This window comes from Mesoplodon bidens, assembly GCF_964165515.1.
Source record: "Mesoplodon bidens genome assembly, chromosome: 1".
In the NCBI taxonomy this organism is placed as follows: Eukaryota; Metazoa; Chordata; class Mammalia; order Artiodactyla; family Ziphiidae; genus Mesoplodon; species Mesoplodon bidens.
The window spans coordinates 215522533-215544233 of record NC_138176.1 but is presented as its reverse complement, the minus strand read 5'-3'; the positions used below and the strand labels follow the sequence as shown (position 1 = coordinate 215544233).

At 37.5% G+C, this 21701-nt stretch overlaps 1 protein-coding gene across 6 annotated transcripts in view; it reads right to left on the bottom strand.

Moving 5' to 3' along the window:
• The window catches only part of NFKB1 (nuclear factor kappa B subunit 1), a 132533-nt gene that overhangs the window by 85859 nt on the left and 24973 nt on the right, over nt 1-21701 (bottom strand). For 5 of the 6 annotated variants that reach the window (XM_081242359.1, XM_081242360.1, XM_081242362.1 and 2 more), the window contains 4 exons: nt 14117-14162; nt 9961-10036; nt 5507-5547; nt 1399-1497 (listed from right to left, as the gene is read on the bottom strand). In XM_081242359.1, coding sequence (XP_081098485.1) covers nt 1399-1497; nt 5507-5547; nt 9961-10036; nt 14117-14155 — 255 coding nt within the window. In that variant the 5' untranslated portion in view covers nt 14156-14162. The remainder of the gene's footprint in view (nt 1-1398; nt 1498-5506; nt 5548-9960; nt 10037-14116; nt 14163-21701) is intronic. The other variant, XM_081242361.1, reaches the window with a different exon arrangement.

Genomic DNA, 21701 nt, shown 5'->3' with positions numbered 1-21701 from the left:
AGGGTTGTTTGAGGATAGAAGAGATAATGTATGTAAAGCACTTCGCAAACCTTTGGTGCTTAATAAATGCTAATTCCCTTGTTTTATTGCTGCTCCTCTTTCCTCATGCAGATTCTAAAGGACTTAAGACCATACGACTGGGGCTAAACACATCATATTTACCCTGCCTAATGACCCTGAACAGGAAAAACATCTCTCATTCCACAGGAGAGCTCGGACAGGAGACTTAAAATGCTAATACAATTGGTAGGACCAATACTACATAATATTCTCAAGAGGTAAAGAAAGAATCACAGGATTTTGGTTTAGATCAGGGATAAGAAAATAGAAAGGGCTGGACCTAGAAGTGGGATATGAGGAGAGGGAGGGAATAAAGTGCAAGGTTGAAAACCAAAGACAAATTTCCTTGACATCACGATTTCACTGGAGGTCTGTCTTGCTGTCCTTCACCTACTCACAACAACAAATCAGTAAGAAGACTGAGGCCAAAAGAATGTTATATCCTAAGGGGCACTCACACCTTAGTGGGAACTGAGTTGATAACCTTTGCCAAAGCCTTGAATCACTGAACAAATGAAAATGTTTATAAATTATGAAATTGCAATTATGGCCTGGTTTATCGGCAAAACTGTTAGCAATCAGTCTATGAAACAAGACATCATATTATGAAAATAAAAAACTCAAATTACCTCAGCGGAAGATACTCCCAATTAAATAAAAAGAGAGAAAAAGAACCTGAAGGTATAGAAAAGGCTCGGCCAAGCCCACCACGGCATGTCATGAAGTACTACATTCAAGGACCACCACATGTGGACGCGCAGTTGCTCAAGCAGAGGCCCTATGGTACTGCCAGGCTCTCTGTGGACCACTTAGATACGTTTTCTTATTCAATCTCTAGAGACTTTATGAAGTAGAGACCATTAACATGTCTGCATTTTGCACATTCAGGTACTGAGGTTTAGTAGTGCTGGATAACCCAGGCAAAGGCACACAGCTAGTAACAGAGTCTGGATCTGAATTCACGAGCTGAAGTTTTGTTTTTCAGCTGAGTTTTGTTTTTCACTAAAACTCCAAAGAGCTGAAATCAAGCACTCTCTCAAAGACTTATTAAAGTTTTAGGAAGTATACAACTAAAAAACCCTTTAAGATTATCAAGAAATAATAAAAGTTCTGTTAGTTAATGGTGAGACAATTTGTACTAAATGGAAATATTAACAGAGGTTGAAAATCTGTCACCTCTATTGCTAAGAGACATTTCTATTTAAATATTATAATAATCACGTGAATACTTCAGCTTAGGCACAGAGGCAAATGGTAGTTACGTTAAAGGGTTCCTTTCTTTTGCTCCTAGGACATCAAACCTTCCAGAATTCACATGGAAAGATACCACGAACTTACTTTGACCTGAGGATAGGACTTCTTGTTCTTTTCACTAGATGCACCAGGGAGTCCGCCATGGGAGGGGCCTTCACACACATAACGGAAACGAAATCCTCTCTGCACAGGTAAACACAAGGCGAACAAGTTTGAGAAATACTCACTAAAAATTACAGGGACAAAATTATACAAATTTCAAATGCTTGGTGTATTAAAGGAAAAACATAAACTGTGAAAGACTGTATATGAGAACCACTTTTCCCATAACCTTATTACGAACACTGATGGTAACTGATATTTGTAAACTGAGCTGTGGCTTAAAAGCCAGGTCCCTGGCCCTGCGGCACCTCTCCTGCTGTGCTATGTGGACAGTAACCTGCTGCAGAGTTTAAGCCTTGGACTCGACGTGCTACAGCTTGTTTGCATCAGAGCTTCCTCATCTCGAATTGCTGTTGCCAAGCTCTGAAATTGGCCATATGACTCAAAGTTAAGCTTCTCTGACTCTTACTTGAAGGAATTCCTTTATCAACTCCGATGACAGCTGGTCCAGGAGGGCATACAGAAATGTCTTGTTAAATATATCGCATCAGCGTTGCAGAACACACCCTACGCTAGACCTCACATCTGGTCAGCAACTCTCAACAGCTCAGAAGAGAAGAGTTTTAAGATTATCGCTATTATCAGCTCCAGCTGGACATGGTAACTGACTTGAATAAATCCAAAACTAGATAGTCCCTTTATATATTAACTCAAGAATTTTATAGACATAGTAAATCAATTAAGAATTAGCTAGAAGCCTTTACTATGTGGGCTGATAAACACCTAAGTTCTATGTTTTTTTATCTATACAAATAAGGTTAGACTAGACCATACTCAAGATCTATTCCAGTTCTAACATTTTATGATTTACAAAGCTAACAATTGTAACTGTGCATATTTGTATACAAAGAATAAAACAAGAGCACTTATGAGAATGGCTCTCATCATCATATTAAGGGAGATTTCAACATTTTCCCTGAAAGACTCAACTTTATAATGATGTCAAACAATCTGTGGTAGTGTTAGTAGTTTTGATTATACAGTCACTTGACCGGATGGTTTTCCTATTTTCAAATTTACCCTTTAGTGAAAAGAATATGTTAATACACTTTAAGGAACATCCTCACCTTTCATTTATGTTATTGTGGGGCTGACTTCATATAAACACTACTAGATCCCTAGGCATCAGAAGCTCCGAACACCCACTCCTTGGTGGTGAGGGCTTTCTCCCTTGCACACTGGACAGTGGAGCCCAGCAAACACGAAGGTTTTGACAGCTTTGAGCTCACGGACCAATGTAAAATTTCTGCCCTCCTTAGACTGCACTGCATTTCACTATGCCTCACAGGGTCTTGAAAAGCAGTCTGAGAGGTCCAGGTACCCTGAACTAATGAAAGCACCTGAAATTGTTTCTAAATTCTGTGAGAATTTTCTAATTTCCAAAGAGGATCAGTCTAAAGCATATTTAATGGGACGAATAAGGCCTGAAGTAAATTCCTTAGTCGGGGAAACTGCTTCAAGTCACACATGGGTCTGGGGTGTATGATCAACTCATCAAAGTGGCACCTAAAACAACTCTTGCAAATGGCTCCTCAGGAGATCCCAAACCTAAACACCTGGGAAGCCTTCTGAGGTTAGTCATTTGGAGGCAGTTATCCTCTGTTTTGCTTCTCACAAAATTCAAACTAAAAAAAAAGTTACAAATTCAGACCTATACCTTTTATAGACAAAGGCTGTTGACTTATTTTTAATACTTAAGTGAAATTTCTAAAAGCATGAAAAAGCAACAGTGTGTGTAACAGCCTCCAGAATTGGCTAGCCATAAAATAAGGATTTACCTGACTGGTAATCAATTTAAATACAAGTTCAGTTTTTAAATAATATTAGCTAATTAGCACTTAATAATATGCAACAGAACTGGATACGCTAAAGATTAGTAGTCTACGCTGTGACTCATCTCTGTCAGAGCTGGGGAAAATTGTGGCAGAGACCCCAAAGACAAAAGAACATTTTTCTAGATTTTATTTTTAAAACTTAATAAATTAATTCATTATCTTTAATCACAAAATTCCTTCAGGACACTTTTATATCTTACTGGGAGTGGTTTCAAATAGAATATGAGTAAAGAGACATGTCTTAATAGCTTGCTTATCATTTAAAAAACAATAGACATTATTTATGGTTGGATAAAAGTATCTAAACTTCCATGCAAAGGAATTTCTAACCTGAGGATAGAAATTTATTACTGTTTTTTTTTTTTTTTTTTTTTTAAGGAAGCTAGGATGTCTTCAAATGCATAGTCTGGATGCATTTCAGATTCTAAATTTTTGAGATTAAAGGTTTGCCAATCCACAGCCATTCATCTCAGTAACTCCATTTGCTTAAAATGAGTCATCAACCTCAAAGGCAAGGCTATAACCATCTGGTCAGAAGGTCTGACTTAAATACAATCTTCTTACTTTCACTGGAGTCAGACATCAAAATATTATCAGTTTGGTAAGCAAACACACTGATTTACTCAGATAAGCTTTTACACATCCACAAACAGTGAATTAAAATTTGAATTTTGGACCTATGTAACCCACCCTTCAAATAAATCATAAGTATCAATTTTTCCTTATGACTACTGGACCCATAGTAAGAAACTGCATTTAAAAATTCTTATTGTAGTGCTATGCTTATGAAAATGGATATTTGAAAAACACATTTTACCTAGTACGCAAATAAAGTTTAGTTCATTTCTCAGTTTCACAGACTACTCAGAAAATTTTCCAGGAGGCCAGACCACTGCCTAGAATGTTAAGGGATAACCTTCCACTGGGAGGGTCTTTGAGAGAATCAGTGGCCTCCTGTGGGAACTCACCACTATGGAATTAGACACGGAGGTAAAAGTCATGTCAGCAGCCTGTGGGGTCAGGGTGTGCCACCTGCAAGCGACTAAAACACCGGCCTCAAGTCTCACATGGCATTCCTGTCCCCACACCAAAAATGTTAACCCAAGTTGAACCTCGTAAGGATAGTCTATTCGGTCATAGTTAAGATATTTACATCCTTTATATCTTGACCAAAATCCAAACACATATATAAGGCCACGATTAGAGTAACCACAACGGATGCTTTATTTAAGTTCTTGACCTAGTTAACATTTGTTAAGTGTTACACTTACTTGCCTGAGCTACTAAAAACATTTAGGAAAGGTACTGGATGATATAACTCAAGAGAGCAGGTACACTCATCCTCAGTCTCACAAAGATGTGATAATAAGCACATCCATTTGGAGATTTACCGACTTTGTCCTCATTTTGCAGAAGACTATACCATTATTTCCATCCCTCAATGACTGAAATCTCCTACAGGCAAATATTAGAGATTCTCTTCCCTCCTCTTTGATAGCACTGGTCCCATAAAACTTCTAATAAATATTTACCCATGGGGGCATGGTGAGGAGGCCGCTTCAATTCCCAGGTATCCTCTATAGAATCTAGTAGTAAGAGGAAGAGCCTGATAAAAGAAAATGCTCCTCTCCTGACTCCAAAGAGACTGAGTCCAAAGCTAACACCAGAGAGAAGAGAACTCAACTGTCCATTCTAATACTTTCTCTACACCCTACTGGTACCTTTAGTATCTTAGGTTACATGTTTCAAAGACAGAACAGAGAAGGCTGGAGCTCCAAAGGAAGGAGGAAGGCTAAGAAGTACTGCATGTGCAGGGACATGTTGATGGACGTAACTCAGCGTACATGAACTGCATGCATGTGTGTTCCCTTATAAATGAAAATGAGTGGAGGTAACCTATGCCTCTCCTAGGAGTGGCTGGTAAGCAAAGTTAGTAGAGATCATGGGATATCAAGGATCTCTAATTAAGTTTTATAGAACTACATACTGAGGCTCAGGACAGTGTGAAGAATGACTAAGAGAAATGTAAAGTGGATGAATAAAGTTGTCACATAATTTGTCAGGTTGCTGATCTTCTAGATAAGGTACTTCCTTTGTAAAATTCATTTATTATTTTATTTGGTGCTTGAGATATTAATATTAGACTTATGGATCTAACAATTGAAGAGAAAGTCCCACCCCTTTCATCTTCTTACCTGTTTAGGTTGCTCTAATATTTGAAGGTATGGGCCATCTGCTAAAAACAAAACAACAAACAGAAACCAAAAGAAACTGTGAGGCTTCTCAAATTTGGTAAAAAGAAAAATATATACATATAAAAGAAGTAAAAAAACTGAAATTATGTTTTTAAATATAGGCTTCAAATAAATGCTTTAGCTAAAATTCCACAAGGATATATCTTCCTTGTTCGAATATTAAATTTATCCTTATCTTAACAACAGTTTCACACCGTTAGAGAGAACCACACTATATAAACGTCTTGTTGAAACGGTGATGGCACACTGCACAACCCAACAAAAGGCATGATGTCTGGCAAGGATTAAGGCGTCAATAGCCTTCACAATCATGTCCACTAACAAAGCATTTTTTAAATGACACAAATACCAGTTAAAAGCAGCAACCACTTCCTGGGCACTATGAAATTTTCTTTTGCCGTCATATCATTAGACACTGATTTCCATTCTTCAAAGAGAATGGGCTTAATGTGAAATTACAAGAGACTGAGCTAGTGCCTACATGTGAAACACACAGATAATGATCTCAGGCTATCTGCTTTTCCTTACACTAAGTTTTTGGTTCCTTTCCTATACTCGGATCCATAAGTACTGCCCTCATTCCTTAACTGGCTAGCTTGTTCCTCCTCCCTCCCAAATTTAATTTGGTCTATCAGACATGGTAGATTCTTATTAACTCATAGCTTCTGATGTTTGTATACAACTTTTGAATACCGTGCTCTCATATAAACTCTGTTCTAAAACAAGCATTTTATAAAATTCTGAAAATAATTTAGATAGGTGCATACCAATTTATTGTTGTAAAGACAAAGAATACTAGAAGCTTAATCCATAGCCTGACTATACCTGACTTTGGAAACTCAAAGGAAAATCAGAACCTCTGACAGTATAAATTCAAATTTGTTCAGTATGAGAAAGTCCCTCAGCTTCCCAGCTGGTTTTCATAACAAGAGTAAAATAATCCGTAGCTCTGCAATACATAAAGGCTCATGGTGTTTCTCAATTGTTTGAACGTAAATTAAAATGGTACTAAAAAAATTCTAGAATGCTTTGGTGTCCATTTCAACCTTCACTGTCTCCAGGCCAGAAGTTCAAGACTTATTTTAGATAAGTATATTTATTAAGAAAGCTAAACTTTCAGGTTGAAATTAAAAATAAACTTTAACTTGAGAGAGGTTCTATTTTTACCTTTTCAGTATTATGATCAGTCAGGATAAGGCTAGAAAACTGTAGGAAACTAAGGTATAATTATTTCCTGTTATTATTCAAGAAATTTACAAGGAAGTCAGTTGAAAAATGACTGAATTTGAACTGAAACATACACAAGAAAAGAAAAAAGGGTAGGGGCTGACCAATGTAGTATAATTTAGGTGAATTATCTTCTCTTGTCTGTGTGAAATTAATTCCTGGATGTATTTAACTACTTTTAGAAAAGAAACTGCTAGAATTTTAAAATTCCAAAAAATGGCTAGAATTTAATTTCTGATAAGGAGATAAAACTGATTAGAAAAGGAAATATTTTCACACTGCTAATATAAAGCCTGTACAACAATATAATAAATCTATTCATTAACATTCCCTCTAGAAAGCTAAATGAACTTATGAAGAAGAGAAGTCTTTAAGAAAGCAACATTTGACAGCAAGGTCCTACTGTATATGTATAGCACAGAGAACCATATTCAATATCCTGTGATAAACCATAATGGAAAAGAATATTAAAAAATGTACACATATGTGTCACTGAATCACTGCTGTACAGCAGAAATTAACACAACACTGTAAATCGACAATACTTCAGTTAAAAAAAAGAAGGCAACATTTGGATGTCATGGAAAATATAGAGGAGTTGGAACACATTTACATCAAACTTCAAGCCTCTCACTTCTTATTAACTCTTCTAAAAATACTTGAAGTTTTGCTATTATTTTTGCTGTATGATTTAATTTTCTTTAAATATGTGAAATTTTAAGGTCTGGGAATTTTATTAGTGAAATGGGGCCATTTTTTCTCTTTCAGGGAACACACTCAAACATTAAATCAACTAGAAAATTAGATTTGACATGCATATATTTGTTTTAATGCCAATTTTCCTTGGCCGCATTTCTATGCCATGAACTGACATCCTACAGCATAATGTTATAGACCTAGCAGTCGTGCCATATCCCATAGAGTTTTCCACAAGTAGCAAAACTACTAATGGTTTTAGATTTCAAGAAATATAAAACAGTCTACATGAAAATTACAAATTAATACTGGTTTATATTACCTCTCTATCCCTTTAAAATGTGAATAAAACATCCATACGTCTTGGTTTATAAAAACTGAACTATGCCACTGCAATGCAGAGGGAAAGTATGTGACAATAAAAATGATGAGGTAATAACTGGAAAATATGATTCTGAGGTATAATTATAAAAGTTTTTCTAATGTTATGGGCTAAATAATTCCTACAACATGAAGCTCCGACTACAGAATATTTACTGAGATAGTTCTTTTGATAATCTTATTTCTATCTCCATAAACTTGATGAAATAAAAACATTAAGAAAGCATTTGCATCAGGATATTATTGTTTGTCATCTACAAGGCATTAAATGGAAATGTATATGCTTCCTGAGGGCAGAACCTTTCATGTTTTCAATAAAGTATCAGTACCAAGAAAAAGACTTTGATCCTCAGAATAAGAAGTTCACAGGAAACACAGAAGCTACCAAGACATGTACTTGTTCAGAGGAAGCTGACCTAGAGCTTATATTGGACAGCATTTGAGGAGATCTCAGGTACAGTAGCCTACAAAATATGTTTTGTGGGGTAAAGAGAGAAAGGGCTCAGCAGCACACTCGGTGAAGCTAATGAAGGTCAAGGTACAGCAGATTTACTTTTTTCCCTTCCCGTGAACTTCTAGAAGTAATAGATATAAAAATGCAGAGAAACATCTGATCTAAACATGAAAAGTGCCAGAGTAACAACACTAATTTTAAATGATGATGATACAAATTGGATAAAGTCTCCCACTGAGAACAAGCACATCCATGGTAAACAGAATAGCTGATGCCCACTTCAGTGACCACAAAACTCTCTGTGACATACAACTTCCAAAACTGACTCACATAGCTTGTGAACATCTGTCGAGCCCCCCTGGTGACATGAGGAGCACATAAAAAGAGCTATCACAAGAAGCTTACAGAAGAATCAATAAATAAAAACAGAGACTGAGTTGACTGTTTTTAATCGCCCATATGAGATTAAACAACTTGTTGATGGGGATAATTAATAGAGTCATGTTAGGAGGAAGGATGATTCTCATGAGTTTATCTAACTGGTCAGGACATAAAGCAAAAAGCTTTTTTTTTTTTTTTGCGGTACGCGGGCCTCTCACTGTTGTGGCCTCTCCCGTTGTGGAGCATAGGCTCCGGACACGCAGGCTCAGCGGCCATGGCTCACGGGCCCAGCCGCTCCGCGGCATGTGGGATCTTCCCAGACTGGGGCACGAACCTGCGTCCCCTGCATCGGCAGGCGGACTCCCAACCACTGAGCCACCAGGGAAGCCCCAAAAAGCTTTTTAAAACGATGATTTTTCTACTGAGATGACTTTTATGATTTTTGTACAATTTATGTTCCCAGTGTCTGGTATACTGGCTGGCACACAATAGGTACTCAAAAGTGTTTTTGGAATAGGTCTGAGGAGTTGAGACTGCCTCCTGTTTGCCTGGGACAAAGGAAACAGAAGTTATAAAGACACCAGAGATAACAAGATTGGATGAAAGGAAAAATCCTACATGGAGTAAAGAAATTCCTTTTGAGCTGTGCTAGCAGGTATCAGCAACAATCGTCAGTCAGACAATGGGTAACTGGGGTCAAACATGTTTGTAGAAACATAGTCCAAAAAAGTATACGGAAAGATTGGGGGTTTTTTAATAAATTTATTTTTTATTTATATTATTTTTATTTTTGGCTGCATTGGGTCTTTGTTGCTACACGCGGGCCTTCTCTAGTTGCAGCGAGTGAGGGCTGCTCTTTGTTGCGGTGCAAGGGCTTCTCATTTCGGTGGCTTCTCTTGTTGTGGAGCACGGGCTCTAGGCGCGTGGGCTTCAGTAGCTGTGGCACACGGGCTCAGTAGTTGTGGCTCACAGGCTCCAGAACGCAGGCTCAGTAATTGTGGCGCACGGGCTTAGGTGCTCCGCGGCATGTGGGATCTTCCTGGACCAGGGCTCGAACCTGTGTCCTCTGCACTGGCAGGCAGATTCTTAATCACTGCGCCACCAGGGAAGTCCCAAAAGATTGGTTTTTAAAACATTAATCACCATTTCCTTTCCAGGTACCTCACTGACTTTCTAAAAGAATGGACAGAAAATCCTGAATTTACAAAAAGCAAAAGCAAAATGACAGGGCAACAGAGATGAGGAATTTTCTTACCTGTTGGCAGTGGCATCACTGGTTGAAATAATTCTGGATTAAATATTGTATGATTCAAAGGATCCAAATGAAACATCTATAAAAAGGAAAATTTAAATATTTCAGTCATTATTTTTCCAACATGGTAAAATTTATTTAAAAATTTGAACTTGAAACACCTAAAACTTAACTATAAGAACAAAAACTAAAGCCAGAAACAAAAACCCGAAAACACTTCAAATCAGAATTTTAAAAAAACGCTCAGGAGACCTAGCTAAGTTCTCATATGTATGGAACTTTACAGGGGGCTATGTGACAAAGGGATTTCAGAAGAATGACCCAACTGTAAAGTCCACAGAGGTAAGGACATGGTGTAGCTTGCTTACTGGTATATCTGCAGGACTCCGTGTACATTTATCAGAGTGGATGCTTAAATATTTGTTGAATTTATGGTTTAAAGCTTATACTCTCTTAGAAATATAAGCATGAGAAGATAATCCTAGAAATCTCCATTTCTTTTATGATGATAAATAAACTCCTCCTCTAGCCATCCAATTTCAAGTCCTGAAAGAACTAGGCAGCAGCCCTAGAACAACTTACAGAAAAACTGAAAATACAACTTAGTCCAAAGAGCAAATAACTGAACACTGAGCTCCCTCGCTTTTTTTTCCCCGCCTTTATTTACCTAGCACGACACAAAATATCTGGAATTTAGTGGGTGTGGCAGGCTGAATAATGGCTCCTCCACAGACATCCACATCCCAATCCCCAGAACCTGTGAATGCTATCTCATGTAGCAAAAGGATTTCGTACATGTTATGAGGGTACGAATACAGAGATGGGGAGATTATCCTGAATTATCCAGGTGGGCCCTATAGGAGGGATGCAGGAGATCAAAGTGAACTGTAGGAGATGCAACAATAGAAGCAGGAAGCTGGAATGATGGAAGGGGTTGCAAGCCAAGAAATGCAAACAGCCTCTAGAAGTTCAAAAAGGTAAGGAAAGCTTTCGGAAGGAATGCAGCCCTACCAACACCTTGATTATAGACTTCTGACCTCCAGACTGTAAGAGAATAAATTTGTATTTTTAAAGCTACTAAACTTGTGGTAATTTGTTACAGTAGCACCAGAAAACTAATACAGTGGGCAAACAATATATTTTGATTGAATTATAATCTTACAATAAGTTACTAATAATTACTTATCCCAAGAGAAACATTTTCTTCCCACTTAGTTCACTCAGGATTTAAAATTCATATTTCTGAGTTTGGTATTTATTTCAACCTAAATAAGTCATCTGTGAAATGTCTGTGGACAGCACAGAAACCAAACATGTTTCCTTTTTTATGATATGCTAGTTAGTAAATATGCTGGAGCTGACATTTTTTTAAAAAACACAAATATTTTACTTCTTTTCTTTACTAGCATATTATTGGACATTCTTGGGTACCTAAGAATCTGTATGCCTAGTTAAATCAAGACTAAGAAATGCAGTGTTTACATAAAGAAGGCTTCAGATCCAGTTGTGAGGTACGCAAATTTTCAACTGAGGAACAATAAATGTACTCCACTTCAGTGCTTCAGAGTGAAATTCATCTACACTATTCACCATTTGCTAAAAATTAAATAAAGGAATGAAACAACATGTTATTATAAATATGGGCCCCGCTTTACAGAGAGAATTCATTAGTCTCAGAGCAGAAAAGATGACCTAGCAGAAAAAAATTTTTCCTATGGTCCTGCAGGTGGCTCAAACAAGTGGTTAGAGGGCCAAAACTCTGATCTTAGGAGAGACACATGCCCCACTTCAGACAAGAAGAGGGAAGCTGTGTTCTGTGCTGCAGCTTGCACTGTGCATTAGGTCAGCGGTGGGGAGTAAATTCCAGAATACATTAAAACACGGACGACACGCACCTTTCAGGGAATATACACCATTAATCTTGAGACAAGGAAACAAACAAATAAACTTCAAGGACCTCTCCCTTCAAAAATGGAAATATCAGAAGGTGCCCAACCGCTGTTGCTGATGATCACAAAAATGCCCACATAAGAAAAGCTTTTGAAATGAATGTTTTCTGCAGGTTTTACTCTTGTGTGTGGCATAAAGGACCATCTCTTGCTGATAGGATTTCCTGCGTATAGACAGCAAAGCATGGTTTACAACTAAGCGGACCAACCCTAACGCTGGTTAGACTGTGCCTTTAATCGTTAGAGGTGGCATATTAAAAGCGAAAGGTAAAACACAGGTTTTTTATAATATGAATAGCCAAATGTCTTTCATGCTATAATCAAAGAAAATGGTCTTAGATTTATCCTATATCATCATGTGTACAATAAAATTCAAAATAAGTATCTTAATGTGAAAAGCAATGCATACTCATTCTTTCTAAAGCAATCAGAACATTATCAAGAGTAATGAATGCTACATAGGTCTATTTTATTTAAAGAAGTAATACTAAATCCCTTTAAAAGTATTGGGGTTGGCCAAAAGGTTGGTTTGGGTTTTCCATAAGATGGTACGAAAAACCCGAACGAACTTTTTGGCCAACCCAATATTTCGCTTTTGGTTTCTGACTGATTCTTTGCATGCATAAATTTGGGAAATACATTTTTTAGGTGGCTAAAGTTTAAGTGTGAAATGATGACAAAATGTGGACCAGGGTGTCCTGGTACCTAGTGTTCCCTCTCTTTGTCTAACCTAGCAAATTACATCTTTCAAATCTCAGCTTACAGAGACTTCTTTTAGAAAGTCTGCCTAACCCTACTGTTCTTCCCAGGCAGCACGGAGTGATCCTCCTCAACATTTCTGTCCCATACTGTGCAGACTATACTACAGCATTTATCACCACATGGAAACTATTCATGTCTCTGTCCCTCCTATTAGAATGGCAGCTGCCTGAAATGTGTCACATTTTTGTACCCCTCCTTAGCCAATGTTCTGGTACATAGTAATGCCTCAATGAACAGCTCATGAATGAATAAATATCAGTATTTTAAATACCCTTAATATTTAATTACCCTAGAGTCTGAAAATTGCTTGCAAATGGTTCATTAAATATATATACATTATATAAATAAATCTCTTTCTCTCTCTATATATATAAATATACATATATATGTATAGGGCAAAATATTAACAACCAACAAAGATTTGTTGGACTATCCAATATTTCTACAGGCTTGAAATTGAAAATTTTCAAGTACAAAGTTAGGAGGAAAAAGAAAAGGACACTGGTATCCCTTTATAATTTCAAATATAATTATAATGAACAGTTTTATATTCCCAAAGCACATTCATTGCCCATTAAGACTTTTAAAGATTCCTGTGAGTGAAGAGGGGAGGGGGGTGCTAAGTAATTCCTCAAGTTTTAAGAGCAGCCAACACTTGGTTAAGATCTTTGAATTCTAAGCCCTTTTTACTACACCAATCTGCCTCATTAGGTGAGTTTTCAATAAATAATTTGTCTTCTCCCCCAAAATGATATGTTCAAGTCCTAACTCCTAATACCTCTGAATGTGACTTTACTTAAAAATAGGGTCTTTGCAGATGTAATCAAGTTAAGATGAGGTCATACTGAAGAATGGGCTCTCAATTCAATGCCTGGTACTTTTACAAGAGAAGAGAGGAGGTTTGGATACAGAAACCCAGAGGAGACAAAGGGAAGAAGGCCAGTGTGCTGGAGTGACACAGCTACAAGCCAAGCAGCTACAAGCCAAGGAATGCCAAGGAATGCCAAGGACTGTCAGTAACCCCCAGAAGCCAGGGGAGGACCACAGAAGAGGTTCTCCTTCAGATCTTCCAGAAGTAACTGACCCTATCATCATCTTCATTTTGGACTTCTAGGCTCCAGAACTGAGAGAGAATATATCTCTGTTGTTTTACGCTACCCAGTTTGTTGTAATTTGTTACAGCAGCCTTAAGAAACTAATACAAGTAGTTATCATTTGACCTGAAGCATATATAACTTTTATGCAACCGTATGTGATAGCAGAGTTTAAGTTACTCGTTTTACATGACATGTCCTCTCAGACCTTACACAGAGGGACAGGAAAAACAACTTAAAAGAAAGTTTTACCACTTTTAGAGTTTTCCTGATAGTTACTATTGTTGCCTCTGTTTATTTTAAAATATGAATACATTTACAAAAAATTATTAGTGAGATTATTAAAATACTTACTTGTTCATGCCCTCCCATATATGGGTCGTCTTCTGCCATTCTGGAGCTGCACATCAAAAGAATACAAAACTGAACTGTAAAACTGGAAGGAACCTTAAAAATTCCACAATGCAGGAGTAAACTGTATTATTCCAGTAAGACCAAATGTAACCCTTTTTTAAAGACCTTAGGAGGAGGATATGGTGTAGTTCCTCTTTGGAATCTAAATCTAACAGAAATATTGCATCATCAAGGAATTACCACTTACATATAACCCACAACAGTGATGTCAACCTCACAGTAGTGTCCTGGAGTTTGGTACAACTAGTCTTCATCCTCTGTATAAAAATCATGCCACTAGATTCCTTAGAGGCCATTTCTTTTTGTCACCATCTAGACTTCAAAGATTCACTTAGCTCTTCGTATAGGTTATTTTCCAACCCTTCATGAATTCTGTGATAGTCCTAGAACTATCTCCCCACTTTCTACATGCCACTTGAGTTGAGAAGCTCAGAGGGGGTCATTTTGCTGTGAGAGGGCCTGATCAGTGCTTTGCACAGCACATGGTGGGACGACTGCAGTGTGCCGGGCTGTCCCCTAGAGCACTCCGCTGTTGCAGGCCACTTCCTCTGTCAGAGTGGTCCAGAAACACTGTAACATTAAACATGCAAGCAAAAGGCACAAAAATTAGAGCCCTTATTATCAAGGCTACAGTCTCAGATTTACTCAACCCCAGCCAGATATTAAAACATCACAGGCCCTAGCAATCTTCTGTTACCCAGAGGCCTTGACAAAAATTAAGAGCCACATGACCAGATAAAAATAGTATCTAAAATCACATATCATTTTGGATTTACTTAAGAAATATCCTTATCATTATTTTAAATACGTATAGGACAATTTTAGTTAAATTTACTTAGATCAAAGTTTAGACACATTGCCTGAAAAATTAGAAGATTAAAAAAAAAACAGAGCTGAAAGATTTGAAGCCAATTTTTCTCTTTCTTTTTTTCTTATGAAGTCTATAAAGCATTCAACGGCACATGAGACTGGGCCTGTCCCAAAGGGTTAGCTGTCCACCAAAATCTGTTCTCTCCTTTTCCGCAGTAACAGAGCTGTAGCTGGAAACACACTCAGCCAGAGTATACCCCACCCACACTCCTGTGGAGTTAGGGATGGTCATCTGAAGAAACGCTTGCAGAGGAATGTCAAAACTATTTATTGTGTGCCATTTCCAGGTCTGGGCTTAAGGCTCTTGACATCCTTCCTCCGTGTTTTGGTTTCTTCTCTGTCCCACTGGATTAAAACCTAGGCATGGAGAAGACCTGGCATGATGATGAGTGGCAGCTAAGACTGATGGTGATGTGAGAAAGAAATCAAAGACTGTGTTCTTTAACCGGGTGTACTGTTGGGTCTCTTTGTTAGAACAGTTTCGCCCTCACTCTAATGAATATATCATTGAACATTCCGAAGTCCTCCAAAGGGGATTCCAGTTTCCAATGAAATCCTCTCCTGCTAGTGCCCTCTGTGACTGGGGAGGAGGGAAAGAGCATCGGGGGGTTCCTAGTGGAATGCAGAGCAGGGCTGAATTCCAACAAAAGGGAAAAGAGCGGCTCTGAGTTCTACAGAACAAGAATGCCATGCAGATTTGCAAGAAAATATTCATCTAAAACAAGAAACTATTGATTGAAGATTTACAAACAGCTGTAGTTAAGACAAACAGCTAAAAAAAAAGGAAAACAGACCTTTTAGTGAAGAAGAATTAAATCATTCGAAATTCAAGAGTTCTTCCACTGCTGGGTGTGTGACTTTGGATATATAACTAACCCACTGTGGCCTCTGTTTCCTCATCTGCAAATGAGAGACTTTGATAGGGGATGGACCTTTGAAAGGAAAGAATTTTGTTGTGCTTGGAATATGTTAGTTAGCTAATAAATACTTATTCAAAGGACAAATTACCTAAATCATAACTCTTTCTGTGAACTTGGATTTTTATACGGACTTAAGTATATATCCATATTAAAGAATCATTAGCATAATTTTCACTTATATGAAGGATACCAGTAAATAGTGTTACACTGAAATACAGTGTTAACACCACTTACAACATTCCATGTGAAAAATTCTTATTCTTAGAACACAGAAGCCAAAGTTTCCAAGAAAAATATTAAGACCATTTTTTTTTTTTGCCTTTAATGTGGGTTGATCATTTGAATCTTCTCAATCTTAGCCCACAGTCTTTAAAGGCAAAGGGGGACCACTGACTTGTTATACTGACAGAACCTGTTCAGAACCTCTATTACACTGACCTTTATTACACCTGACCTTTGATTTAATGTAAGGGGGCCCTGACCCTAATTTTAAAGACTCAACTAAATCTACTTTATTAGAACTGATGCAGGGTTATTATCATGATCACCACTGTACAGCAAATCTCAATGAAGATCTCTAAATCATAAGCACAGGACAAAACACCAAATTAAATACAGTCCTCCCTCCAATATCCTCCCCATGATTTATGCACGAATGAGTGCCAAAAGATCATAGTTTTAAAAGCCTAACAGCAGCCCAAGAGATACTGGGTGACGGTTAAAATCTGAACTTTTACAGCTTTTGTAAGACAGAGTTCACTGTGAAGCGCTGAGGTAACAGTAGGCTGAGAGTGATGTCAATGTTAATTCATGATTTAAAAATAAAATGTCAAACGAAACCAAGAATTATTTGGAAAGGATGAATCACAGTAATATTTGCATTAATTGTAAGAGCAGGTTTTATTTCGAAATTTTGAAATACCAACTAAGCCTCTGGAACTGAAGGATGAGGAAAGACCAGGGAAAGCCTCTGCTGCCCCCTTGCTCCCCCAACCCTTCCCCTCACTTTCCCTTTGCACTCAGTTCGGTGCTTTTGAGGAAGGACCTCGAAACAGAAAGGGAGACACTGGGTTGACTGGTGAGAAGATGGGCCTGAGCTCTGCATCTCTCTCCCGCAACAGTGAGGCTTCCAGAAAAATTTTCACACCACGGAGAGGGAAACAGAAAATACAGCTAGCTAGCAATAACTAAAATATCTCCCTGAGTGAATTGTTTGTATTTCTCACATGAAAGGCATAATGTTGTAACTGGCTAAGTTCTGAATATATGATGAGTTCTGCATGAAACGCCTGACGGATTATTTTCCACACGTCTGTGACAATTCCACCACTGACATCAAAGGCCGGCATAAGTAGTTCTTAGCGAGGGCAGCAAAACCAAGGCCACAGGGTTGGACGATTAAGGGTAGAATTGGCGGCACTCCCCTCCTTGTAACTGGGGAAATTTTCTAGGATCAGATATATGCACACTTTTTGACCAGGGCCCACTGTAAGGAAATATATTCTATTAGATTTCATTAAAAAAAAAACAACTACCGTTAAAATCCATTAAAATGATTTCATGAGCCACTAATGGGTCACGATCCGCAGTTTGAAAAACAGAATTTTAGGTGCCATCTAGAGGATAGAGTTGGGAATCAGAGAGATAAAGTGTCTCCATTTTCAAGTTTATTTTCAGCCATAACGGACATCACTTAGGTGTACTTTTAGTGCCTCATCTTGGATGAAATTACAAGAAAAACAGTGACTTATTACCATCTCTCTGTTGGATAATAAATTAATAAACAGAAAGAATATACTGGAGTTGCTTTCCACAGAGGAATTTTTTTGGAGGAAACATGCTGTAAGGTTTATGCACTACATATGTGAAACATTGTATGTGTACTACATATAATATGAAACATTCAAATAAAGAGTGTCTATTGACTCTGCAATTCCACTTCCAGGAATTTGTACTAAAGAATTACATGAGCAAGTGTACAAAAAAATAAGTACAAGAATATTCACTGCAGCAAAAAACTGGAAACAGTCTAAAAGTCCTTTGATAGGAGATTGTTTAATTATAATTATGCTACATTCATACAGTTATATGTTATGTAACTGCCAAAAATAATAATTCATATCCATATATAGTAACATGGGGACTTTTACTCCCTAAGTTACAAATTTCTGTTTTAATTTTCTAACTTAATTATGTAATTGGAAATATATTTTTAATAGAAAAAAAGAGAAAATCAAACCCTGTCCTGAATTTAAAGTTTAACTCTGACATCTTTAACAATTAATGATATACAGTGAAGAAAACATAAAGTATGAATGAATCAAAAACTTCTAAGCACTACTGGAATCCTCTTCGTAATAAATAGAAAAAAGGTTAACGTTAAAGTGGCTATTTATTTACATCTTTCTGATGACACATTGACTTAGTGATGATGAAAGAAAAGTTAATGGTGATTTAGTTACTTTTCTCAGAATAGCTGATTTTTTAAAGTTTTTGAAAAAGAATGAATATTTGTGTCCTACCATGTTTAGATTTGTATAAACTCATTTTCTATGTTTTTCCACTCCTCCATCCATTTTCAGCTCCCTATTTTTTGAGTTGGGTACAATATGGCCAATTAACACGTAGAATAGCTACCTAATAAGTACAAATGCATTGTGCTTGGAGCTGATATAACATAAGGTCCCTGTTTACAATGGAATACCAATCTAACAACATTCAACTATTAACGGCATGCAAAGCTTACTAGCACAGTTAGGGACACATAGCAAATGTTAGCCATTTTATTAGGTAGCACAGTAAACATTATGTTTATAATAAATTACGGGAATAATAGGCAGTAAAAGTTTAGGCACTCTGAGAAGAATCAAGTATTTCTATTTCTTTTCCATCCTACACATTTACTGATACACTGCCACCTTCCCTCCCTATCCTAATCCTTATCACTGCTGAATAAAATGTCTGCATTTTGCCTCCAGGGACATTTGGCAAATGTCTGAAGACATTTTCATCTGTCACAACTGGCAGGTGGTCCTACTGGCATCTAGTGGGTAGAGATCAGAAATGCTGCTAAACATCCTATAATGCACAAGATGGCCCCTCACAATAAAGAAATATCCGACCCCAAATGCCAATAGTGCCAAGGAGGAGAAACCTAGTTGCATGCCATCGTGTCATGATAGTATGCTGGTTCACATGGAGAAAGAATTAAACTTTACTGACTCCCTCCCATGAGTAAGGAATTAAGAGATAGTGCTTCATATATTTCAGTTAATTCTCACAATATTCCTGAGAACACTGAGGTTTAGAGAGAAGAAGCCATTCGCTCAGGTTGATAAGAGTAATGCTGGCTACTCTGACTCCATGGACTATGATTCGAATATCACTTGTCTAAGAGGCAGAATTGATTTTCCTTCTGGACTCACAACTTTATTTTAATACAGCATCTTTGCTCTAGGTCTCCTGAATGTTCAGGCTGGAGGCAGTCTACCCATAGCATAGCCTGAAAAGCAGAACAGCACTGTGACAATACACAAGACTTAAGGGAGTTCTTCCTGAGACAATCAAATGTGAAGTTAAAAATATGAAACAACGTTAATGCAAGTGGTAGTTGCTTTTTGTTTTGTTTTGTTTTAAATGTCTCCATTGATCAAGTTCAAAGGATAGAAAGAGAATAAAGAGATTCTCTCTGAAAGCTGCCCATAGAAAATACCACACTCACTAATGGTATGATAAAAGTACGTAGTACATATTTAAAATTAAGGTATATTGAAATGCTCCTTGAATGCTTTCATTAGTTTAGTCATTCATTAAAAAAAATATTGAAACTACTATGTGTCAGTTACCAAAGATACCAAAGTACACATGAGTGACGCAGTACCTGCACTCACAGAGCTAACAGTTGTGATAGACTGAAAGCAATGGCCAAAAATTCTTTGCAACTCCACCTGACAAGAGGAAAAATCTATTTCTCCATCCCTTGAATCTTGGCAGGGCTGTAACTTACTCTGACCAACAGAGTGAGATAGAAGGGTGAGTTTTAAATGCAGACTTCTGGAGGCCTTGCAATGACCAACAATTCTGTTCTCTTGGAACACAGGTGCCATGTGAATAAGCCTGGGCCAGCCCACTGGAGGAGGAGAGGCCACATGGAGCAGTGAGGGGAAGTCCTAGCTGAGGGTCCGCTGGACCACACAGCACCTGCTGAGCAGCCAAAAGACTTCAGAGATCCCCAGAGCCAGGCGAGACCAGATGACCTAGACAGCCTCCCGAACTGGGAGAAATAACAAATGTTTGTTTCTTAGTTAGCTTTGTGGTGATTTTTTATGTAGCAAAAGCCAACTAATGCAACAGTTTAGTAAGTAGGAAGACAGGCAAAAACAATGCAACACGGTAAGTGTCATGGGAAATGGCAGGCATGTGGGGCATGGGTTAGATATCTCGGTGATTCAATAGTTACACGTTCTTTGTTAGGGTCCTATTTAGAACACCCTTTGTACTCATTTTTACTTTATTGGCCTATTCAGTTTCCAGCTGAACAAAAGAAACAAGGACAAGAGGCAAAACCACCATGGTATAAACAGAAATAAAATTAGTACTGTTAAAACCTTCAAAATATAAATATTAATAAATTGCTGCTAGCTTTAAGCAGTGATACCATTATAAAACAATAATGTTTTTAATCCTTTCAACTCCCTACTATCTAACACCAAATTCATCATTCCTATGGCAACGGGCCCCATTGCTGACTTTCCAGGTTTTGCCAATATATCATTCTCTCATGTACTCAGAGCCAAAAATTCAGTCAACTTTTTCTCCTTTTCCCTCTGCTTATTTCACACCCATCCAGTCAATAATCAATTTCTGTTGATCTTTTCTTTGTATTACTTCTTGTATCTGCCCCTCCTTTGCACTTTCCTTTCACTGTTACACCCTAGTTAAACATTCATTGCCTTACCTCTGAATAACAATAATGGCCTCCATACTGTTCTCCTTTACTGTGGTATTTCTCCTTCCTTAAGCCTCTTTCACATTATTGCCACATTACTTACAAGACAAAGTCGAAAGCCCTCAACCATTCACCATATTATACTATAAGCATCACCTTAACAGGCTCTTAATGCTTAATAGGTGATGTTTTTCATATATGCTGAGTGGTTGAGGGCTTTCCACTATGTCCTAATACTACATCCTACCCAAAACCTTCTACAACAGGCAGACTGATCATTCAAAAAGGCCTTGCTCATTTGCATCTTGTATATTTATTCACAGTATGCCCTGCATCCTAAAATGCCATCTTTCCTACTTAAATATTACCCAGTCCTCAAGCCTCTACTGAAATCCAACATTTGCCAAGACACCCTGTATTTCCTCTGTAACCTACAGCTTTACAGTCCACACAAAGGCTATAATACTTCTGTGTATTGATGACTGCACACTCAACAACATACTGTTCTACTGCAATTTAACTTTATATATTTATCATCTTTTTAACTGGATATAGATGCCTAAAAATAGAGTTTTACTTCTTTGAATCGCCAAATTACTAAATAAGTACTTAAAAAAAATTACCTTTGCATTAATGGTAAGAAACAGTGCAATTCCAGATTTGTCCAAATGTGGACTTTTAGTTTCAGTCATGACAGTAACAATTATTGAACTTGCCCCACTGCCATACTCAAATGTAAAGCTATACAAAATACTTGAAGCAATAATTTAAGACACTGGACAAGAGA